General features: G+C 35.7%; 3 protein-coding genes across 8 annotated transcripts; 1 reads left to right on the forward strand and 2 right to left on the reverse strand.

Annotated features, from left to right (window-relative positions):
• Nucleotides 1-280: 280 nt before the first annotated feature.
• Nucleotides 281-2415, reverse strand: LOC125212485 (signal recognition particle 19 kDa protein, putative / SRP19). The gene is made up of 4 exons (XM_048112674.2): nucleotides 2292-2415; nucleotides 1709-1894; nucleotides 1518-1617; nucleotides 281-593 (listed from the first exon to the last, which is right to left on the reverse strand). The coding sequence occupies exons 2-4, from the start codon at nucleotides 1883-1885 to the stop codon at nucleotides 463-465; spliced, it is 408 nt and encodes a 135-aa protein (XP_047968631.2). The 5' UTR covers nucleotides 1886-1894; nucleotides 2292-2415; the 3' UTR covers nucleotides 281-462.
• A 4589-nt stretch (nucleotides 2416-7004) lies between these two features.
• LOC125212484 (cell division control protein 2 homolog A-like) lies at nucleotides 7005-10252 on the forward strand. The gene is made up of 8 exons (XM_048112672.2): nucleotides 7005-7677; nucleotides 7758-7942; nucleotides 8193-8313; nucleotides 8568-8741; nucleotides 9073-9236; nucleotides 9351-9438; nucleotides 9523-9576; nucleotides 9861-10252. Exons 1-8 carry the CDS (start codon nucleotides 7669-7671, stop codon nucleotides 9948-9950), a joined length of 885 nt encoding a protein of 294 aa, XP_047968629.1. The 5' UTR covers nucleotides 7005-7668; the 3' UTR covers nucleotides 9951-10252.
• A 628-nt stretch (nucleotides 10253-10880) lies between these two features.
• LOC125215819 (histidine-containing phosphotransfer protein 4-like) lies at nucleotides 10881-16152 on the reverse strand. Of its 6 annotated transcripts, none has more exons than XM_048117384.2 (8): nucleotides 15889-16152; nucleotides 14435-14575; nucleotides 12367-12421; nucleotides 11827-11957; nucleotides 11668-11736; nucleotides 11510-11581; nucleotides 11257-11329; nucleotides 10881-11173 (listed from the first exon to the last, which is right to left on the reverse strand). In XM_048117384.2, exons 2-8 carry the CDS (start codon nucleotides 14494-14496, stop codon nucleotides 11153-11155), a joined length of 483 nt encoding a protein of 160 aa, XP_047973341.2. In that variant the 5' UTR covers nucleotides 14497-14575; nucleotides 15889-16152; the 3' UTR covers nucleotides 10881-11152. The 6 variants fall into 6 exon arrangements, with proteins under 6 accessions (XP_047973341.2, XP_088923401.1, XP_047973342.2 ...); XM_089067275.1 differs by having other exon boundaries at nucleotides 15384-16152; XM_048117385.2 differs by lacking the exon at nucleotides 12367-12421 and having other exon boundaries at nucleotides 14464-14575.
• Nucleotides 16153-19023: the final 2871 nt, after the last annotated feature.

Raw genomic sequence — 19023 nt, forward strand, 5'->3', positions numbered from 1 at the left:
CCTATTTTTTAACTACTGATTATTTTCTGATAATTTGAATAATCAAATGAGTTTCTACAATTTGCACTACTACTTAATATTGGTAAATTTATAGTATTAATTTATTCATGTAGCCTCAAGAAAGAAAAAAAAAAGACCTCAAGAATTATTGACCTTATAGCATATTTTTGTAATTCAGGTTACATCAATAATAAAACCTAAAAGAGTGTACAAAAATGAGACACGAAATAGTATGTTGATGTTCAGCAATATATGTGGAATAGTATCAAACGCCAAGACATTTGCAATGTAAAAGTACAATAATTATTTTTTTCAACCAAAAATGTAGTACAATAAACAATAGTAATTTAGTTAGAGCAGCTACAAATTGACATTTGAACAATCCACCATTAAGAAGTACAACACCATCTCCAAAAATGTCTCACAACACAGCATGGGAAGTTTGCAGAGCCACACTATGTTCTACCGCTTCTTCTTTCCACCCTTTCCAGATTTAGAAGAGCCGGCTGCAGCTGATGAGGCAGCCTCCTGTTTCTTCGTTCGACCCGGATGTCGAGGAACCAGCTCTGCAACTTGAAGCATTAGTTGCTTCCCTGCAACACAGCAGGAGATCGAATTAGCAAGACCAGGACAGAGCTCATGGTACCAATGCGAGTAACCAATCACCATGACAGAAAAACACATAACAAATTAACAATGCCATAATAAAAGGCATTTACTTCAAAATTCCACTAGAGGAAAGCCTAGGACAAGTTACTCGAATAATTTTTATGGTGGAACAGGAATGAGAGTAAGAACAAACGCACAAAGGGAGAAACTGTTTTTGCATTAGAAATTGCTTTGAAATTGTGTTGAAAACTTGAAATGTATGAGGTTAATTTAGACCTTTCACAGCAACTACTTTGAGATATGAAAAAAAAATTGGTTTCTCAATTTCACTAGTCAAACAAGTACCCAGACAGCCATGGTGGTGCAGATCAATAAAACAACACATTTAGATACTCATGTCTTCACTGAGATGATCCTCTAAATAAGCAACCACATATCCTCGAAACATAATTTATTTTTAGAGCCAGAAAGTGTTTCTGTAAATGAGCCTAACATCCTTTTTCATTGTCTGCCTGAGTACTTTCCTGAATACTTAATGAAGCACTTTCAATACGAGATTTTGTGTTTCAAGTGTAAGTGGATACAATTAACCATGCTGTGCAGAGCAACACGGTGGAGAGCATGCCTGTGACCAGTGAGTTAGTGACACACCAATAAGAAAAATTCCCGAATTCCCTTTAATATGGCCGCCAGAAAATTTACTCCTGAAGCAGCAACCCCCAACTCTAATACACTGTACCAATCTCATAAGATATCATAGACCTTTACCATGCTATCATTAACCACAGACAAATGAAATCGAAATACAAAAAGACAATCATCCCAAATTCCAAATTAGACGGAAAACACCATAGCAAAGGTAAAAAAAATGCTGCAAACACACAACAAGACCAGAGGGGACTACTTACTCGAAGTAATAGCTGGATTAGAGAAGCTACCATCTGCCTTTTTCAACATCACTCTCACTCTACCTCTTTGCATAAAATCTCGAGGGTATGCCTTCTCAGTCTGATGTGAAAGTAAAATCCAATCAAACCAATCCAATTTATACAACAAAAGATAAACTAACAACAACAAGAAACTAATCAGAGGAACATACCTCAATCACACAGGGGATTTTCAGGTGAGTGCAGCAATCATAAACCTCGGCACATGTAGGATTTTCACAAGCTTTGCTGGCATTAATTCTCCGCCCCTCGGCTAGGGTTTTCTTCGAATTTATGTAAATTGGGTACAAGATCACCCATTTCTTGATATTCTGCAAATCGACATCCATAATTTTGTCCTAAAATAAGATAAAAGTAAATCAATTCAATATACCATAAAGTAATCCCTAAAATTTGTATCAATGAGCACACTAAACTGATCAATGCATGTCAGTTCTGAACTTTTCACAATTCCTCTATCAGAATCAACTCTCGCAGAAAATCGAGTTACACACAATTACAGATCAATAAAGCCAGGCGAATTAAATTCCCGTTCAACAGTTCTGAATCTCCTCAACTACGTCATAAAGTAATCTATAAACATCGACGGCGTGATACTCCAATCAATTATTCACCACATCTTATTAATTTGATTTGGAACGGAAAAACAGAAACAAAACCGAAGATCAAAGAATAAAATTTAGATTGTGCACCGATCGCTGCGAAGAAACAAGGAGAAATGAATTGGTGATTTACCTCAGGCGGCAGCGCGACGGGGGTTTTTGAGAAATCTGGAGAGGAACGCCGGTGGTGGTGTGAGAAGTTTTAGAGAGAGAATTGGTAGTGTTTTGCGTTATTGGGCCTCAGCTTTGGGTGATAATGGGCTTTTTATGAGATTGAAAAAATATATTGATAATAATAATCATTTGGAGTAAATCACAAACTTGTTGTAATTAATCTTATAATCTTTAAATCATAATATTTTTAATTTATTTGAAATTATTCCACAATAATAAAATGAAAATTAATCTGACAATAAATTCATTTCATCCCGGATAAATCAACACTTTTTTTTTACTTAAAACTGAAAATAGAATGACAATGTTCTATGTCAAACTATTAGTTTTAATTTTTACCATTGAAAAAACTGCAAAATATAATAAATTCTAATTTTTTATTTAGATTGAACTGCATAAAAGGACCCTAACTTTTCGGTTTGTTGCACCGGAGACCCCTAACAAAAAAAAATCTCATCACAAGTATCCAACAAAATACATAATCACAAACCTTGTGTTTTTTGCCAATTTTCTGACGAAAATGCCCAAATGGGTTGAAGAGCAATTTAGTCTCATTATCCCTCAAACCTAAACAACAATGCACACTACTCTGTCAGTACTACACTATTTATAATTGATTTGTCAAATCATAGAGAATTTTGTTTCCACTTTTCTATGATGAGTACCTGCAACTATAAAATAACTAATACTCAATAAATTATTTAATAAATTATATCACAAAATCACACAAAATAAATAATTAATACTAATAATTTATATAAAATAAACTAAATATCAACTCACTTTTTGAACTAATTATTTGATAAAACTATGCATCATTACATTTATACATATAATAATTAATTAGCCTATACCATTAATTTTTATTTAGTTTAATTAGCCCATACCATTAAATATTTAGACCATGTTATTAAATATATTTTAAACCTAATTTACTCTCTTTCTCCCAGCGCGCCGTATCTTCTTCTTCCCCTTCTCTGAATTTTCGCTCTCTGTTCTGCATCTCAAATTTCCTCCACAACTTCTTCAACCATCTACAACTCTCCAAAATCACTGCTCCCATTCGAAAATACAAAGGATGAGGGGACCAATTACAATTTTCAGGAACTTCAAAAAGTAAAAGTGAAATGCAGTAGCTACAGTGCTACTGCATCTTTGCCGTAACACTGTTCCAAAAACGCAAAAAAGGACGATTTGGGATGCGTTTTGGAGTATGATTGGAGGTGTTTTCCACTGCAAATTTTCGTTTTTCAGCATCGTTGGAGATGCCCTTAGCCAGCAGGTCGAAGTAATATCGGGCAAACATATCATGATTGATGGTGTCAGCAGCCTCGGAAATTCTATCAAGAGTCGAGTTGGATGGGAGCAGCGAAGCACTCGCAACAGAGTTCTTCGTAGCCGCTTTACTCTCCATAGAAAGAGGAAGAGACAAGTCGGGTGGGGGCAGCGAAGCACTAGTAGTAGAGTTCTCCATAACTGCCTTATTCTCCACAAGAAAGAGGTAGAAATTGAATGAGGAGTGAAAACCTTGGAAATGGAGTGATGGAGTGGAGTGAGATGAGAGAGAAAAGAGTGAAAGTGAATTAGAGGGAAGAGAAAGAGAAGTCTTTTTTAATGTTTATAAAATAACAATGCAAGTGAATTGGAGGGAAGAGAAAGAGAAGACATGACATTTTGGGTCATATCATTAGTAGGTGTCAGCCACAGTGCATATTGCAGAGGCTGCGTCAGAGCATGCTGGAGCAATTAGACGAGAATGTCCTTTAAGGGCCTAAGGGTGTTATCGTCCGAGAAAACGTGGTTTATGATTGTATGTTTTGTTGATTTCCTGTGGTGAGATTTTTTTTTTGTTAGGAATATTCGGTGCAATAGGCCAGAAAGCTAAGGCCCTTTTATACAGTTCACTCTTTTATTTCAAAATAATGATATTGAAACATAAATTATTCACATAAAAATTAGCAACCAAAATTCAATAGGAAAATCTTTCAAAATAAAAAGGAAAGGAAGAACTACTATGTAAATTACTGTTGAATAATAATTATAAATTACTTCTACCAAAATAAAAATACAATGACAAAGTATGACTATATTTAATTTCTCAAATCTTTTTAAGGAACAACCTGTCTTTTTAAGGACAGTGCAATTACTTGCATCGAAATTTCAATATATTTTGTCAATTTAAATTATATAATTCTAAAATACCATTCAATTCTCATAAAATCAGAGACGGATCCAGGAATTTATATGAAGAGGGGCAAAATATACATAGACAAAATTTAAGAGATTTAAGAAGGACAATTAGTGAGAAATTTGAGGTGGGATATGTGATGAAATTTGAGGTGGGATATTTGCTCATGCCAACTAGTAGTTGGATCCGTCTATGCATAAAGTTATTATTTTATTATATTCGTGATAAGAAAGTTGAGTCACTTTTTATTTCACTTGTTTTAAAAAATATATACAATAAATAGTTAAAATGGATAAATAGTAAAGCAAAAGCAATAATAATGTAGATAAGAGTAAGTATAATTATTGTTTTTTTCGAATAGCAAAAATTGTTTTTAGCCATTATGGAATAATTGTCTTTAAAATTACAAAAATAGTTCAACTCTAATACAACTAATATTTTTTTCTATGTCCAGTCGTTAGCTTAACGACAGCTACATGCAGAGAAGATCTTATGCCAACAGCCGTTATGATTAAAATAAACGTCTGTTAGAGTGTCAGAAAGGCGTGCTAGTGGGTACTAGAAGTCGATGGATACACTTGTGAATATTCAAGCCTCAAATAGATAGTATAGTGGATATGAATTTGGTATGTCACATAAAATATTCCTTGGCGTCCATGAAACCCTAAACAAGCCTTCAAATACATGCTATGGTTGCTACTTATGATATACAGGGAAAACCGAAGTGGCCAAGGTATTGGTGTATGCTACATACGATATACAGGGTTAATAGAGTTGTAGAAATTATAAGTGTGCGATTAAGTATAGACGATCATACTAATCGATTCTTAAATACAAATAGCATTTCAATATAAAAGAATATAAGTCTGTTGATAATGGAAAAAGAAAATAAATATATTTAAAATGGAAAAAGAGAAAAAAGAGAGAAAAAGGAAAAAGAACGAGTCATGGTAAATAGTTGGAAACGTCGTTTTTGCCTTCATTTATACTTGGACCATAAATTTAATTAATGGTCCTGCGTTATTTACAAGGACAACAACCTTACATAGCATTTTCCAGATTTTGATTTTTTTTATATCAAATAATTACAATAACATTATAATTGACATTGGAGATTGAGAATATTGCTTTGTTTTTTGGATAAAAAAAATTAAGTCTTTGACTCTTTGGTCAAAACACTGACATTATAGTTCCTCCGTCCATAAATAGATATTCTACTGATTTTTGCTGCACTGAATTTATGAAAAATAAAGAAATAGGTATGAGTTAAAAAGGTTTATTGCATATAAGTAAAATGAAATGAGACTTAAGGAGTTACTGAGCATATTAAAATGGCTAAAAGATATTAGTACAAAATGGCAAAAAGATTTGTTAGATACTTAGATGTAGGGAATTACAGTATTTTGTTTATCAAAAAAAATAAATCATGTTTAACGATTAAAATAAGTAAGGCCCAAGTTCGATCCATTTTCCTGTCATGGGCCTTTTGTGTGGGCTTGATCTTGTTTTACGGAGTAATTGATATTACTACTATTAGTTAATGATTTTAAGAATACCAATTTAAGTAGGGTGATCGAGTGACACGTAACTCGTTCGTCCTTAGTTATGAGAGGATTGATTCTTACTTTTGGGTATAAATCCTTGATAATTACCAGAAAAAAATATATTTATTGAATACCCATATTAGAAATTTGATGGAGGAAACTTTAATTGGATAAATTTACTTTGCAGAAAATCACATGCAAATAGCAGAGAATGATTTATAAGCATAGAAGTCAGAAGAATAACATAAACTAAACCAGTATAAAATATTTTCGTCGATAAAAATAGTCTTACTTTTACTTTTTGGTTTATCCAACGAATTAGTATTTTTATTTATAATAAGATAGATTTTGTTTTTTCCTCTTCATCTCTCTTACTTTATCAAAAGTTCTATGAAATTATGTCGGCCACTATTTTCGTGAACGAATTTATACAGTACTCCTACTCCATAGCAATATCATTCCACACATAAATTATTAACCTACCCAGCAATCAATTTAATTATCGAAAATATGATTGATATGATAAAAAATGTTAACAATATTAATAATGTAGATATTCATTTATAATCCCACAAGTATTGGAATATAGCATACTGTATGATTACTTTTTTCTCAAATAACTATATAGGCATGAAAATAATTAGTAAATAAATTTGCTAAAAAGAAAGAAAAAGAAAAAGTAAAAGCAAAGAAAGTGACCTGACTTACCCTTTGGTCAAAACGTTCAACCAATGGATGCATAGTAAAATGGAGAAGAAAAATTAATTCAAAGCTTAGCCAACCCTATATAAAAGCTCAGGCGAGGGTAAACTGCAGTAAACTGAGTCCATTCCCTCCCTTTTTACTTGCTCCGTTTCTCTCTCGCTCTGCAATTCACCGATCTCTGGTACGTAAACACGCCATGATTTATGAAGTTTTTTTCTGCTTGCTTTTGCATTTAATCAAAATGCAACTAAGTTAACCGTGTTTTTTCTCGCATCATCTGATTTTTTAATGCTCGTGTGTGTTTTTTTATTTTTTATTTACTTGCTTTGACTGATTAGCTTTGATTGATCTTGTTCGTGTATATTAACCGGTGAATTTGTGGATGCGACGGTGACTCACACCAATCGGTTGCTTTTTACTGAATCGAGTATTGATTTGCGGTTGATCTGAGGAGTTACTTTAATTTTGCTTTATTTTCTCGAAATGAAGAGAATGCATGTCGATTTTAGTAATTTTTGTGCTGCTTCGGTAGTTTCTATGCCGGAATTTTACTCTTGACGCGAATCAGTGCCATATCTGTTTGTTATTTTGCTAGCATTGTGTGCTAGATAGATACATTGGATATGGAATTTGTTTCATGATGGTTTATGTGTGATTGAATGGTTGAAATTGACTTCAAGTCACGGATCTATGTGATTTATGGAAACATGAAGATATCTTACCTACTATAGTTGATTTCAGCACTGTTTTTATGAGAAAACTTTGCCGATCAAGTATAAATATCCATGAGATGTGCTACTTTCTTATAGAATTATTTGCATTACACACACTAGTGCATTGTGTTCTGACATTTCCTTTGTCCTTCCTCAACTGACGGTGAATTAAATCAATGGTGACAGATGGAGCAGGTGATTCTCGTTCTCACTAATTTCCGCATTAGTAATGTTATGTTATTTGTGGTCCTGATCATTTATGATTTGTGGTGCAGTATGAAAAAGTGGAGAAGATTGGCGAGGGAACATATGGAGTAGTATATAAAGCTCGTGATCGTGTAACTAATGAAACCATTGCGCTGAAGAAAATTAGGCTGGAGCAAGAGGATGAGGGGGTGCCAAGCACTGCTATCAGAGAGATTTCTCTTTTAAAAGAGATGCAGCACGGAAATATTGTGAGGTATGATGAAAACACAGTTTGGCTGCTTAGCTAATTAGATTCTCACAAAAGAATATAACAAAGAAGTGAAAGCAGGGAATTCAATGCACACGTATATGCCATTATCTGGTTTAGATAACCTCATTGAAAGTTCTGTTTCTTCCGTATGACATTATACTCTAGATAACCTTATTTTTGCTTCATTATACAATGTAGCTATCTCCGATTTCCAGGGTTGTGCTCTAAACTTCCTCTCATGCTGGTGTTGCAGGTTGCAGGATGTGGTGCACAGTGAGAAGCGTTTGTATTTGGTATTCGAATATTTGGACTTGGATTTAAAGAAACACATGGATTCTTGTCCAGAATTCTCACAGGATCCTCGTCTCATAAAAGTGAGTTGACTTCACTTCAGTCTGCTTTTTCTTTTATCTATGGAAAACTGCTATATTTAAATAGAGTACTCTGTATTTAATTTGAACCATGCAAGTATATATATAGAAGAAATTTTCCACTCAGAGACTAGATAGAAATAAGTAAATAACAATATGTGCATGTTTTTCATAAAGTTGTAATACGTCATACAGTGTTTTGAATAGTCTTTTGCTAGCAAATTAATATTATTACTAAGTTGGCTTCACTCTTGCAGACGTTTCTGTACCAAATACTACGTGGAATTGCCTATTGTCATTCACATCGCGTACTTCACCGAGACTTGAAACCTCAAAACTTGCTGATAGATCGACGTACCAATTCACTGAAACTTGCTGACTTTGGACTGGCCAGAGCATTTGGTATTCCTGTCAGGACATTTACACATGAGGTAGATGCTTCAAAATATGATACTATTTGGCAGTCTTTTCTACAAAAAAAAAAACCTTTGACTGCCTCAATTGCATGGTTTGTAATTGTGACTTGGGAGAATTGTTTCTGATCTTCTAAAACAAGACTTCATGAGAACCCCAATCTTGGAAAACTGCTTCATAGTATTCTATTCTGGTCTTTATTCAACCTTATCCCTTTCCAATTTCACTGGGTGTATATCTCAAATAAAATTGGGCCAGAAGTTTCACATAATAGTCTATGATCATCTTAAAACTGACTCAAGAAAGGATCTCTTACAAGCTGGCTGATACATTTTCTCTCTTTTGTAGGTTGTGACTTTATGGTACAGGGCTCCAGAGATACTCCTAGGATCAAGACACTATTCTACTCCCGTTGATGTGTGGTCAGTTGGCTGTATATTTGCTGAGATGGTAAACAAGCATGCATTGTTTCCTGGGGACTCTGAAATTGATGAACTGTTCAAAATTTTTAGGTGATACATCTGGAACAACAAATCATTGTTCACAATCATCAACTTTTCCTTCCACTACCGAGTTTCATTCTATACCAAAGTTACCTATTTATGCTTTGTATTAACATAATGCAGGGTTGTGGGCACCCCAACTGAAGACACATGGCCAGGAGTAACATCCCTGCCCGATTTTAAATCATCATTTCCAAAGTGGCCATCCAAGGTGATTAGTCTACACAGATTTTTTCAGCCCCTTACTCTGAAACTAACAGATTATTGAAGTTTTAATTGATATCTCTATTTGCAGGATCTGGCAACCGTGGTACCAAATCTCGATTCATCTGGCCTTGACCTCCTTCGTGTAAGTTGCTTGGAACAATATTAATGAAAATTTTCTAATTTCTTCACATAGTATTACAACTTCAAATGAAGATTACATTGCTCAATCCTTCACTTTGTTTTTCAGTAAAGTGGTTTGCCATTGGATATCACTGGGATGAAATTTGATCTACATTCGTTTTTTTATTTTTAATTTAATCTTGACCTCCTTTAAATCTGTTAAGACTAGCAATCACATTTTATATAATCAGATACTAAAAGATAGTGTGATGTTAGGATAACTAATGTATAGTTTCTCTCTTGCAGAAAATGCTCTGCCTAGATCCGAGCAAAAGAATCACGGCAAGGGCTGCTCTTGAGCACGAGTACTTCAAGGATATTGACTTTGTTCCTTAATAAGGTATTATCCGCATCCCGGTGCAAATGTATATTATGTTGTGCATCTGTGAGGTTATAATGGATCAGATACGAAACACATGATATCCGGGTGATTCTACCTCCCTGTTTTTTGATTTCTCGGGTTGTTCTGGGCAAAGCAACTCTGGATTTAACAGTAGCTCGTTCTCTAACTTGCTAATGGCCCTCCTTGTGTGGTTTTGATTGCTTCATTTTTGTCGGGTTTGTTGTAGGATCGGGATGTTGCAAGACGTTTTAAATTTGGTTTGCTCTATAGTAAAGTACATTATGGTGTTGCCTTCTGCAGTTTTTCAACATACTACTTAAAATAATCACAGTGCGCATGTTTGGACATTTTCGTTCATTGAATTCAATCCCTAGATAAATTATCTATCCTAGGAAACACGTACTCCGTAATAAAAATATTCACACTTCTGCCATGATTTTTAACACTTTTTTGGAATAACTTCATTAAATCTACCACAAACTCACGGGCGAGGGGTGATCGTAAATCAGATTTCAAAATTTAAACTTGAATGGTGAATTGCAATAAGAAATTTATATATTCCTTTGAAATCGACAACTCTTAGTCTTAGTCCTAGTCTTTTTTAAATGTAGAAATTATTGAAACTATTTTCCTTGATTCATCTCTTCACAGTTCAATCAGGAATAGTTCTTATTCAATTATTCTGCCTTTTTGTAGTAAGTTGAGATTGGTCCTTCACGAAAAATGCCTTGAGCCACATTCTCCTATAATTGAAAGAAAATTTTTCATCGTCGAAAGCAGGATCTGTATCAAGTTCATAGCGAACTTTGTAAAAATAAATGTCTTACTTGATGCATGTTTTAAAAAATGTAAAAAAATTAATATAATTTAAATCCTACTTTTATAAATTAATTAATTGATAAAAAGTACATTTATTAAAAATATTACAAATAAAATGAGATACTTATTCCAAAATGACTATGAGAAATAAACACGAGAATGTACGGAAACTGATCATCCGTATTCACCTAGTCAAAAGTTATTTCCATTCTACTGATAGTAACATTTTACTTATTCAGTGAAAAGTTATTTCATTCTAAGAAAGTACAAACATTTACATATATAGTTAACAGTTTTTCATTCTACAAGTAGTAACGTTCACTTATTTGGCATCACCATCTTCATTCCTCCGCATTGCGGCTTTGACGTAGGCGAGTTAACGAGCTTCTCTTACAAGCTGAATCACGAAAAGGAAAAACCGCGTTTAGTTTGTAGACATACAAATGAAATCTATACACAAAAACTTAAAACAAGGAAGACCTGAAAATAGTTCTCAAGCTTCCTCTTGAGGGTTGCATGCTCTTGTTTTACCTCTTTGAATGTTCTCACGCACCTGCAATAGAGTATACTCAAATTATAACTACAAATAAGAATACTATATAATGAAGAAACAAATTAATAAAACCCTGCCAAAATGGTGTAATATTCTAAAATCTGGACATCTCACATATTATATACCACTATACCAGTATAAACTTGGTATGTAAGAATAGGATAAGGGAAGCGAAATTACCCATCAATATTCTCTACTTTGCAGTATTCTTGAAATTGTGTGCATTCCTTCTTGACTTTTTTAGCTCCAATGCTACAGATACAGAGTCACCGACCAAATACGATCAAATATACACCAAAGATTAGTAGAAAAATAAGGGAATAGTGTCATGTATATACCTAGAGCTGCTGCCCTGGTATTGATGCATAATATTATCCAGTTTTTCGAAGTCCCAGGGAGTATTTTCTCTGAACCAAAGATCATCAATAAACGTTATAGTAGAAAACAACAAAATTCAACGAGGTAGAATCTGATGATGTTATTGTTTTGCAACTTACAGTGTCAGTTCTATGTTTCGAATAAGGCGGGCTGAGTCTGTGTAAAATAGCTTGACCACTTCTTCTACAAAGTTAGGGTTAGCTTCATCTTGCAATTCTTCCAATTGAAGGAACTGCTCATCAAGATATCCCTGAGAGAGAAGCAGCGCTTAGTTAAGGATGCAGAAGTGGTATTGATTATGGGAAAGGGAACGCATCATCTTCGAAGTTATTGATGAATAAAATATCAGTTCTTCAAGATTGTATTAAGGGAAAAATCTAACGGGGATGGTTTCCTCTTTCAGGAATTTTATATGAAAGGCCAAACAAAAGAAAGGTTGATTAACGTGATAATATACAAAAGCAATTCATTCGAATAACAACTTCATATGGTTCGAAAATCAAAAGGCTAAAACATTGGCAGACTTCATTAAAATTATATATATATTTTTGCCGTGGTAAAGTAGAAACTAACCTAACTTAATAAAGCATTCCTCGTGTAGGAAGCTCCAAATAACTCGTAAAATATAATATATTGCTATAGCAAAAAGAGAAACTAACCTGATTGAATAGAGCATTTCTCAAGTAGGAGGCTTGGCATTGCAGTTGATTGCCCCTTTCCATTGTATAAAATATGAAGAAAATGCACAAAGCAAGTGAAAAAAATGGGATTTCTGGATTTAATGAGAAAATAGCCTAAGGTTGCATGCATTATATATAGGTGAGAAAATTCGGCACGTAAATGGAGATAAAGATCCAAAGAAGGTCCCCCATTTCCATATGTACTACTATTAGTGTAAATGGAGAAAAAATATCCAAGAAAAAATATCTTGCTTTCAAAACTTTGTAACATCTTGCGGTTGTTTTAAGATGTCCAGAGAGCTTGAATGTGTTAAAGAAGTATATAGCTTTAACATGTTCAACAGTGAGACATACTTTAATGAAGAGCTATCCAATGACATAGATAGATGGGGACAACCAATTCAATAATGAATTAATGACTAAATTTTTTCATAGACCAACCACATAATTGCAATGCGCTTTAGTTTCCATACTAGGATAATTTTGATATTTTAGCTATTTAATCTGGGATACATAAATCCTAATAATAATAATAAGAAATCTCTTATGTTATATACCTATTGTGGAATTGAATCATTGATAGGAGGATAGATAAACCATATGACTGTATTACTTCAAGAATTGGAAGATCAAACAAGTTCAAAATTAACAATCCATCAAGTAAGTGGCAGCTAAGCTTATACTTATTTTTCTGTTGTTCCTATCACAGTAAACGCCCCCAGGAATATCAAGTAGTGGCATCAGGCTTAGAAACAAAGAAACTGTGGGAGTATGATATAAACGAAGAGATGGAGGAAAGATTCTATCCTTGGGAACATACAAAGACATGCACACATAATATTCTCTTACAGCTGAGGTTTTTGTCATCCCAGCACATAGTCATACGTGTCCGTTCTTGTGCCACCTCCAAAATCCCCACGATACCACACAACACACGCATGCATGCACGTACACGACATTCGAATAAATATTAAGCATCAATCTCTCTTCTAAACTCACTGGATTAGAATCTAATTCATGTCTCTTAGGTAGGATCTAATAACATATAAGCGGATAATTCAACTGACAGCAGTTTTGGAGCAAAAAGGATCAATTTATCTATTGCTACTAAAGGATGCTTTGAGGTATCCAAGACATGACACGACCAAAAATTACAAGCTGTTAAAGATAACTAGATAAGGACATTTCAGCATACCTAGAGTGCGACTGGTAATTTAAATGCTAGAACGATCACTCCCTCTGAACAGTCAAATAATTGCGGATGCTGTAAGTGAAACTAGAAAGACCAAATGAAAAAGACCCGAGGTCGCTCATATTCATACACTTGTGTCACAAGGAGTTCTTATCCTCATCAAACTTTTCTGAGTCGGTCATTTGTTAATAATTGGGATACCACTTTTAGCTGATATAACTTTTTGTATCCTTTTCCAGAAAATTAGGATACCCTGTGTGCCACTTCCAAGGGATCAATGAAAATATCATGGCCATAATTTCTCTGGCTAAAAAATCATATGATAAACATAGTATTCTTATTCTTATTACAATCACTTAACACAAAACCTTCAAAATAATTAGTCAGTTTTTACTAAACACAATCACTAGTGTTTGTGTATACTTTACATGTCATACAGGTGGTGCATATTTATGTGTGATGTGAAATACAATAAGACTAAATACCAGCACAGAATCATCCCTAGTACTTGATGGGCAGGCACGAACAACACTTTAAGATGTAAAATCTAGCCTAGCCTAGCCTGCAGTCAATAATAAGTGATGAGAACCCACAGTTGTCCATGCTGTAAAACTCCCCAAAAAGATTCTGTATTTGGTTCGGGTAGTGGTAGCATAGATATTTCTAGGCAAGTATGATGACAAGATAACTGAAACACGTCGGATATCATTGCCATAGAACTATATGAAATTAAAATAAGTAAAAATGTTTAAAATTCATAGAGCTAAGACAATGAACCACAATTAACAGGAGGAATAAACTACAAAAATGAGGAATCCAAGAGACAGGGATATTTTTAAAATAAACAAAACTCACCAATGATTAGAAAGAGAGAGTGAATTTACCCTTGGATAAGCAGCCTCAATCCTTATCGCCATTGCAGTAATTCCACCATAAGGTGCAAAGTGAGAACACAGTTCATAAATGTTCCAGGAATAATGAGGCCATGAGCAGTCTCTGTCCATGTGTTGTTGTGGATGAGATCATGAGAGTGGTCACAAAACCAGCTTTTTTAAAGAAACAAATGCTTTAAGGCATCCATAAGAATGTGATTTTGATTCACTAGAGACAATGGATTCTCTTTTCCTCTGTGTTGTTGATAAGGAACCCCACTGAGGACATGATAATCCTCACATATGTTCAACTTCATTCCAGAACAAAAGTAAATATGTAAAGAAGTAGTATTCCTTTGCATCCAATAAGCTTCCAAACTTTCAACCCCAAACTACAGTTAATGATGTATCTTAGGATTTGGAGCCATAATCATGTTTCAGCATGCTCAAACCTCCTTATGTCTCGTTTTTAGGTGTATACAAAAGAAAATCAGATCCATCATATTTGGGCCTTGGACTTTTTGGACTGAACTAAAATCTACTGTACTTATTTGCTTGCAGAACTTTTGTGGCATGGTGAAGGATTATATTAACACGATTCACATTCAAAGTAAGTGTCATAGAAATTCATTCATCTGCATAAGGATAACCATTTCATTGACACACCCATGGATTCTCATCAAATTGTATGCAAGTAGACAGTCGTCACAGTACCCTAAACCTCAAAACATCAACATCCAATCTGCTTCCCACACTAATATGGCTTCATTTCTCAACCAAACTATTCACCGAGTAACAGATAAGAAACCAAACGGCACAAATTCAAAACTCATGCAAATCAAATATTAGATGAAATATAAACTGGAAAAACTTGATTTATTCTTGAAATCAAATAAGATTAAATCATAACGAAAACAACGAATCAAACTCACTAGAATAAGCTCCAGAAGGCACACAGTATAACCGTCATGATTTTAACCAATTACACACAAAAACGCGTTCCTAGTAAAACCTACAAATGAAGAATATCCATGCAATAAGGGGTCAAAATGAGCATATATGACTTTATACACCAAGGTTCAATCTCATTCAAAAAAGCAAGATTACTATTTTCCCCTTCTCAGTAACAGCAATCTCATCGTTGTTAACCAAAATTCAGCTAAACAACAATAATCACTCACTGTTTAAGCTACAATAACATTCAGAATTACTATGTTCCCCTTCTCATCGTCAACAATCTCACACTCTCATCGTTGCAAACCAAAATTCAGCCAAACAAAATTTGAACTACAATAATCACGTGGAGTGGATTATAAGCCACAACAGTCGGAATCACGATTTTCACCTTTCTCATCATCAACAATCTCATCGCTGTAAACCGGAATTCAGCTAAAAAAAAACGTGTCACCTACTACTGAGCTACAATTATCACTTTACCGTTCAAGCCTCGGCACTCAGACGGCCGATCGCAGTCTTCTTCTAGAAAATACCAGTTCCTACGCGAAAATCGTACCATGAAAACCTAAAACGATGCAGATTCTACGGGAATGATGATACTCGATCACATTTACAAGTACAAAGAGAAATCGGCTGCTGTTACGAAACGATAAAGCGTTTGGTGTTGACTGTTGGTGATTGAAATTCAGAGCTTTGATTTGATAATTTCTGCATTGCGACACTCGGCCACTTCTGTATCAATTTCAACTTCGGAAGCAATGAGCCAATGACTAAGTAATTCATGTTTTTGTCTCCGACTAAATTTCTACTAACTAAGGGATATTCGGTTTGTAAGATTGTATCGGGATTAAATTTATTAGATGTTTGGTTCATGAGATTCAATCGCACAACTCAATCCTCAATCCAAAATGGATAATTATGAGATAATTAGTCACAGCTAACCCACTATGACTAAAATAATCTCACAACTCAATCCTCAATTCGCGGTGTTCGGTTTCCAAGATAAAATAATACCAAGATACAATCTAGGATTGAGTTGTGAGATTATTTTAGTCATATGGTATAGGGATGTGATCATGGACGAAAAATATCATTTTATGGAATAAAAGTATCATTTTATGCCTGCTGAAAAAATATCATTTTATCGAGTTATAATATGATCGCAATTACTAATTATCTCATGATTATCCATCTAGGATTGAGTTGTCGGGTTAATCTCATGAATCAAACACACTACAAATTTAATCTCGGATACAATCTTGCAAACCGAACACCCACATTGTATATTATTTTATCTTACAAACCGAACTCCAGAAAAATTATAGATTAATTTCTTGTGATATAGTACAACATTTTTTATATGGTATATATTGAGTTATCATTATATGTTAAATGGATAGTAAGTTTTGATCCATGTTGTTATTAATGCGAAACGGATATAAATTCCAATTATGATTACTATGATTTTTATTAGTATTATAAAAATTGAGGGTTTAATTGTGTATCTTCTTCTTATGAAATTTACTATCCATGCAGTGAATTTCCAAGGCTTTCGATAAATTCTGAATTCTGACATACACTCAGTGTTTATTGAAGGCTAAGACTTAAAGATTTGACATAATTTTTAATAATAAATGCCATATCATACAATATAAATTTATTATCTCAAATTAAAAGTTACCCATGGCTTACTAACAAATTGGAATATAATGTGAGGTGGACTGAAGATAGCTTAACATTTGGATAGTCCAGTTTGTACCTACTCTCATAGTCCAATAATTTGGGCTTTAGGTGCATTGAAAGTTCGATATGAGCGAAGTATTTAGTTTGGAAATTAGCAAAATTTAATTGTTAATTTTCACTTAATTAGTTTTCAAATATGAAAACTGTATAACTTTATTTGGATCTTGGATGGGGAAATATTGAAATCTAAGGGTGTCTCCACCGGCGGCCGTCTCGTTCGCCCGTCTGCGGAAGTCCGCCGACGGGCGAACGGGACGGCCGCCGTAGTGAGCGGGACGGCCGCCCACGCCCGTCCCGAGTGCCCCTGCAATGGGCTCGCCCCTCGCGTCGACGTCCGACCGGACGTCCGCCACTGTGGCGAAGGTCGGACGTCCGACATTTTTAATTTTTTTTTTAAACTCTATAAATAGGGCTCCCTCAACTTCATTTCATTCACACCACTTGTGTTGACAAGTTTCTCTCTCTTAACCTCTTTTTTCAATTATCTATAATGGCGAGTAGTTGTGCGGGTGGTAGTGGCGGATGCGCTAGTGATAGTGACGGTTATAGTGATGATGAATTGGATTTCGCTGTGCAAGAAGCGATTGATCGATTGCTCCGGCAGAGTCAGCAGCGGCGGCAGCAGGCGCCGGCGGCGGTACCTCGGCCGATCCATCGCCGACGGCATGTACCCCGGGACCACATTGCTGCACGTATTCGGTTGTATGAGGACTACTTTGCTCCGCAGCCGCGTTTTGGGGATGCCTTATTCCGCCGACGTTTTAGGATGCATCGTCCTCTATTTATGCATATCGTTGGTGCATTAGAGAGAAGGTACGAGTTTTTCAGGATCAGGGAGGATGTAGCTGGCAAACCCGGACACATGCCAATACAGAAGTGTACGGCCACAATCAGGTAACTGGCGTACGGAGGCCCGGCCGACATGTTCGATGAGTACCTCCACATTGGGGAGTCTTCAGCCGTCGAGTGTCTGTTGGAGTTTTGCGCGGGCGTTAGAGCGATATTCGGGGATCAGTATCTTCGGCGTCAGAGCCCCGAAGACTGCCAGCGGCTGATTAATATGCACGGGTCGGTGCATGGGTTCCATGGGATGTTGGGCAGCATCGATTGTATGCATTGGGAGTGGAGGAACTGCCCCGCCGCCTGGAAGGGGATACACACTTCCGGCTTCAAAGCCAAGCATCCCACGATGATCCTTGAAGCTGTAGCTGACTACCGGCTGTGGATATGACATGCTTATTTTGGAGTGGCCGGGTCGAACAACGACATTAACGTCCTCCAGTCGTCGCCCCTGTTCAACGATCAGTGCAATGGTGTTGGTCCCGCCATCAGTTTCATCGCCAACGGCAACCAGCACAACATGAGATACTATTTGGTGGATGGGATATACCCAAACTGGCCCGTCTTTGTGAAGACGATCAAGCATGCGATCGGGCCAAAGAAGTCCTACTTTGCGACCCGGCAGGAGGCAGCGCGCAAGGATGTTGAGCGCTCATTTGGTGCGCTCCAGAGTCGATGGGCGATGGTGAGGGGTCCGGCACGGCAGTGGTATATTCCCAACATCAGCGATATCATGTACGCGTGTATCATTTTGCACAACATGATTGTCGAAAGTGAAGGGGACGAACTGACTCAGTGGACCAGCGAAGATGACACGGGTGCCGGTCCAAGCCACGGCGTGGCCACCACGAATGTGAACATGGGGGTACCTCATGGAGAGGTTGAGCGGTTACGCGCATTTGCCGACATGCGGCAAAGAAATGCCCATATTCGACTTCAGGAGGATATCATCGAAGATGTTTGGACGCGAAGGGGTGGACACTAATGTGGTTGTTTTTTTTTTCTATCTACTATGTAATTTTTTTTTCCGAA

This window comes from Salvia hispanica, chromosome 3 (genome assembly GCF_029641045.1).
Source record: "Salvia hispanica isolate PSC_SH4W2 chromosome 3, Shi_PSC_v1, whole genome shotgun sequence".
Lineage (NCBI taxonomy): Eukaryota > Viridiplantae > Streptophyta > Magnoliopsida > Lamiales > Lamiaceae > Salvia > Salvia hispanica.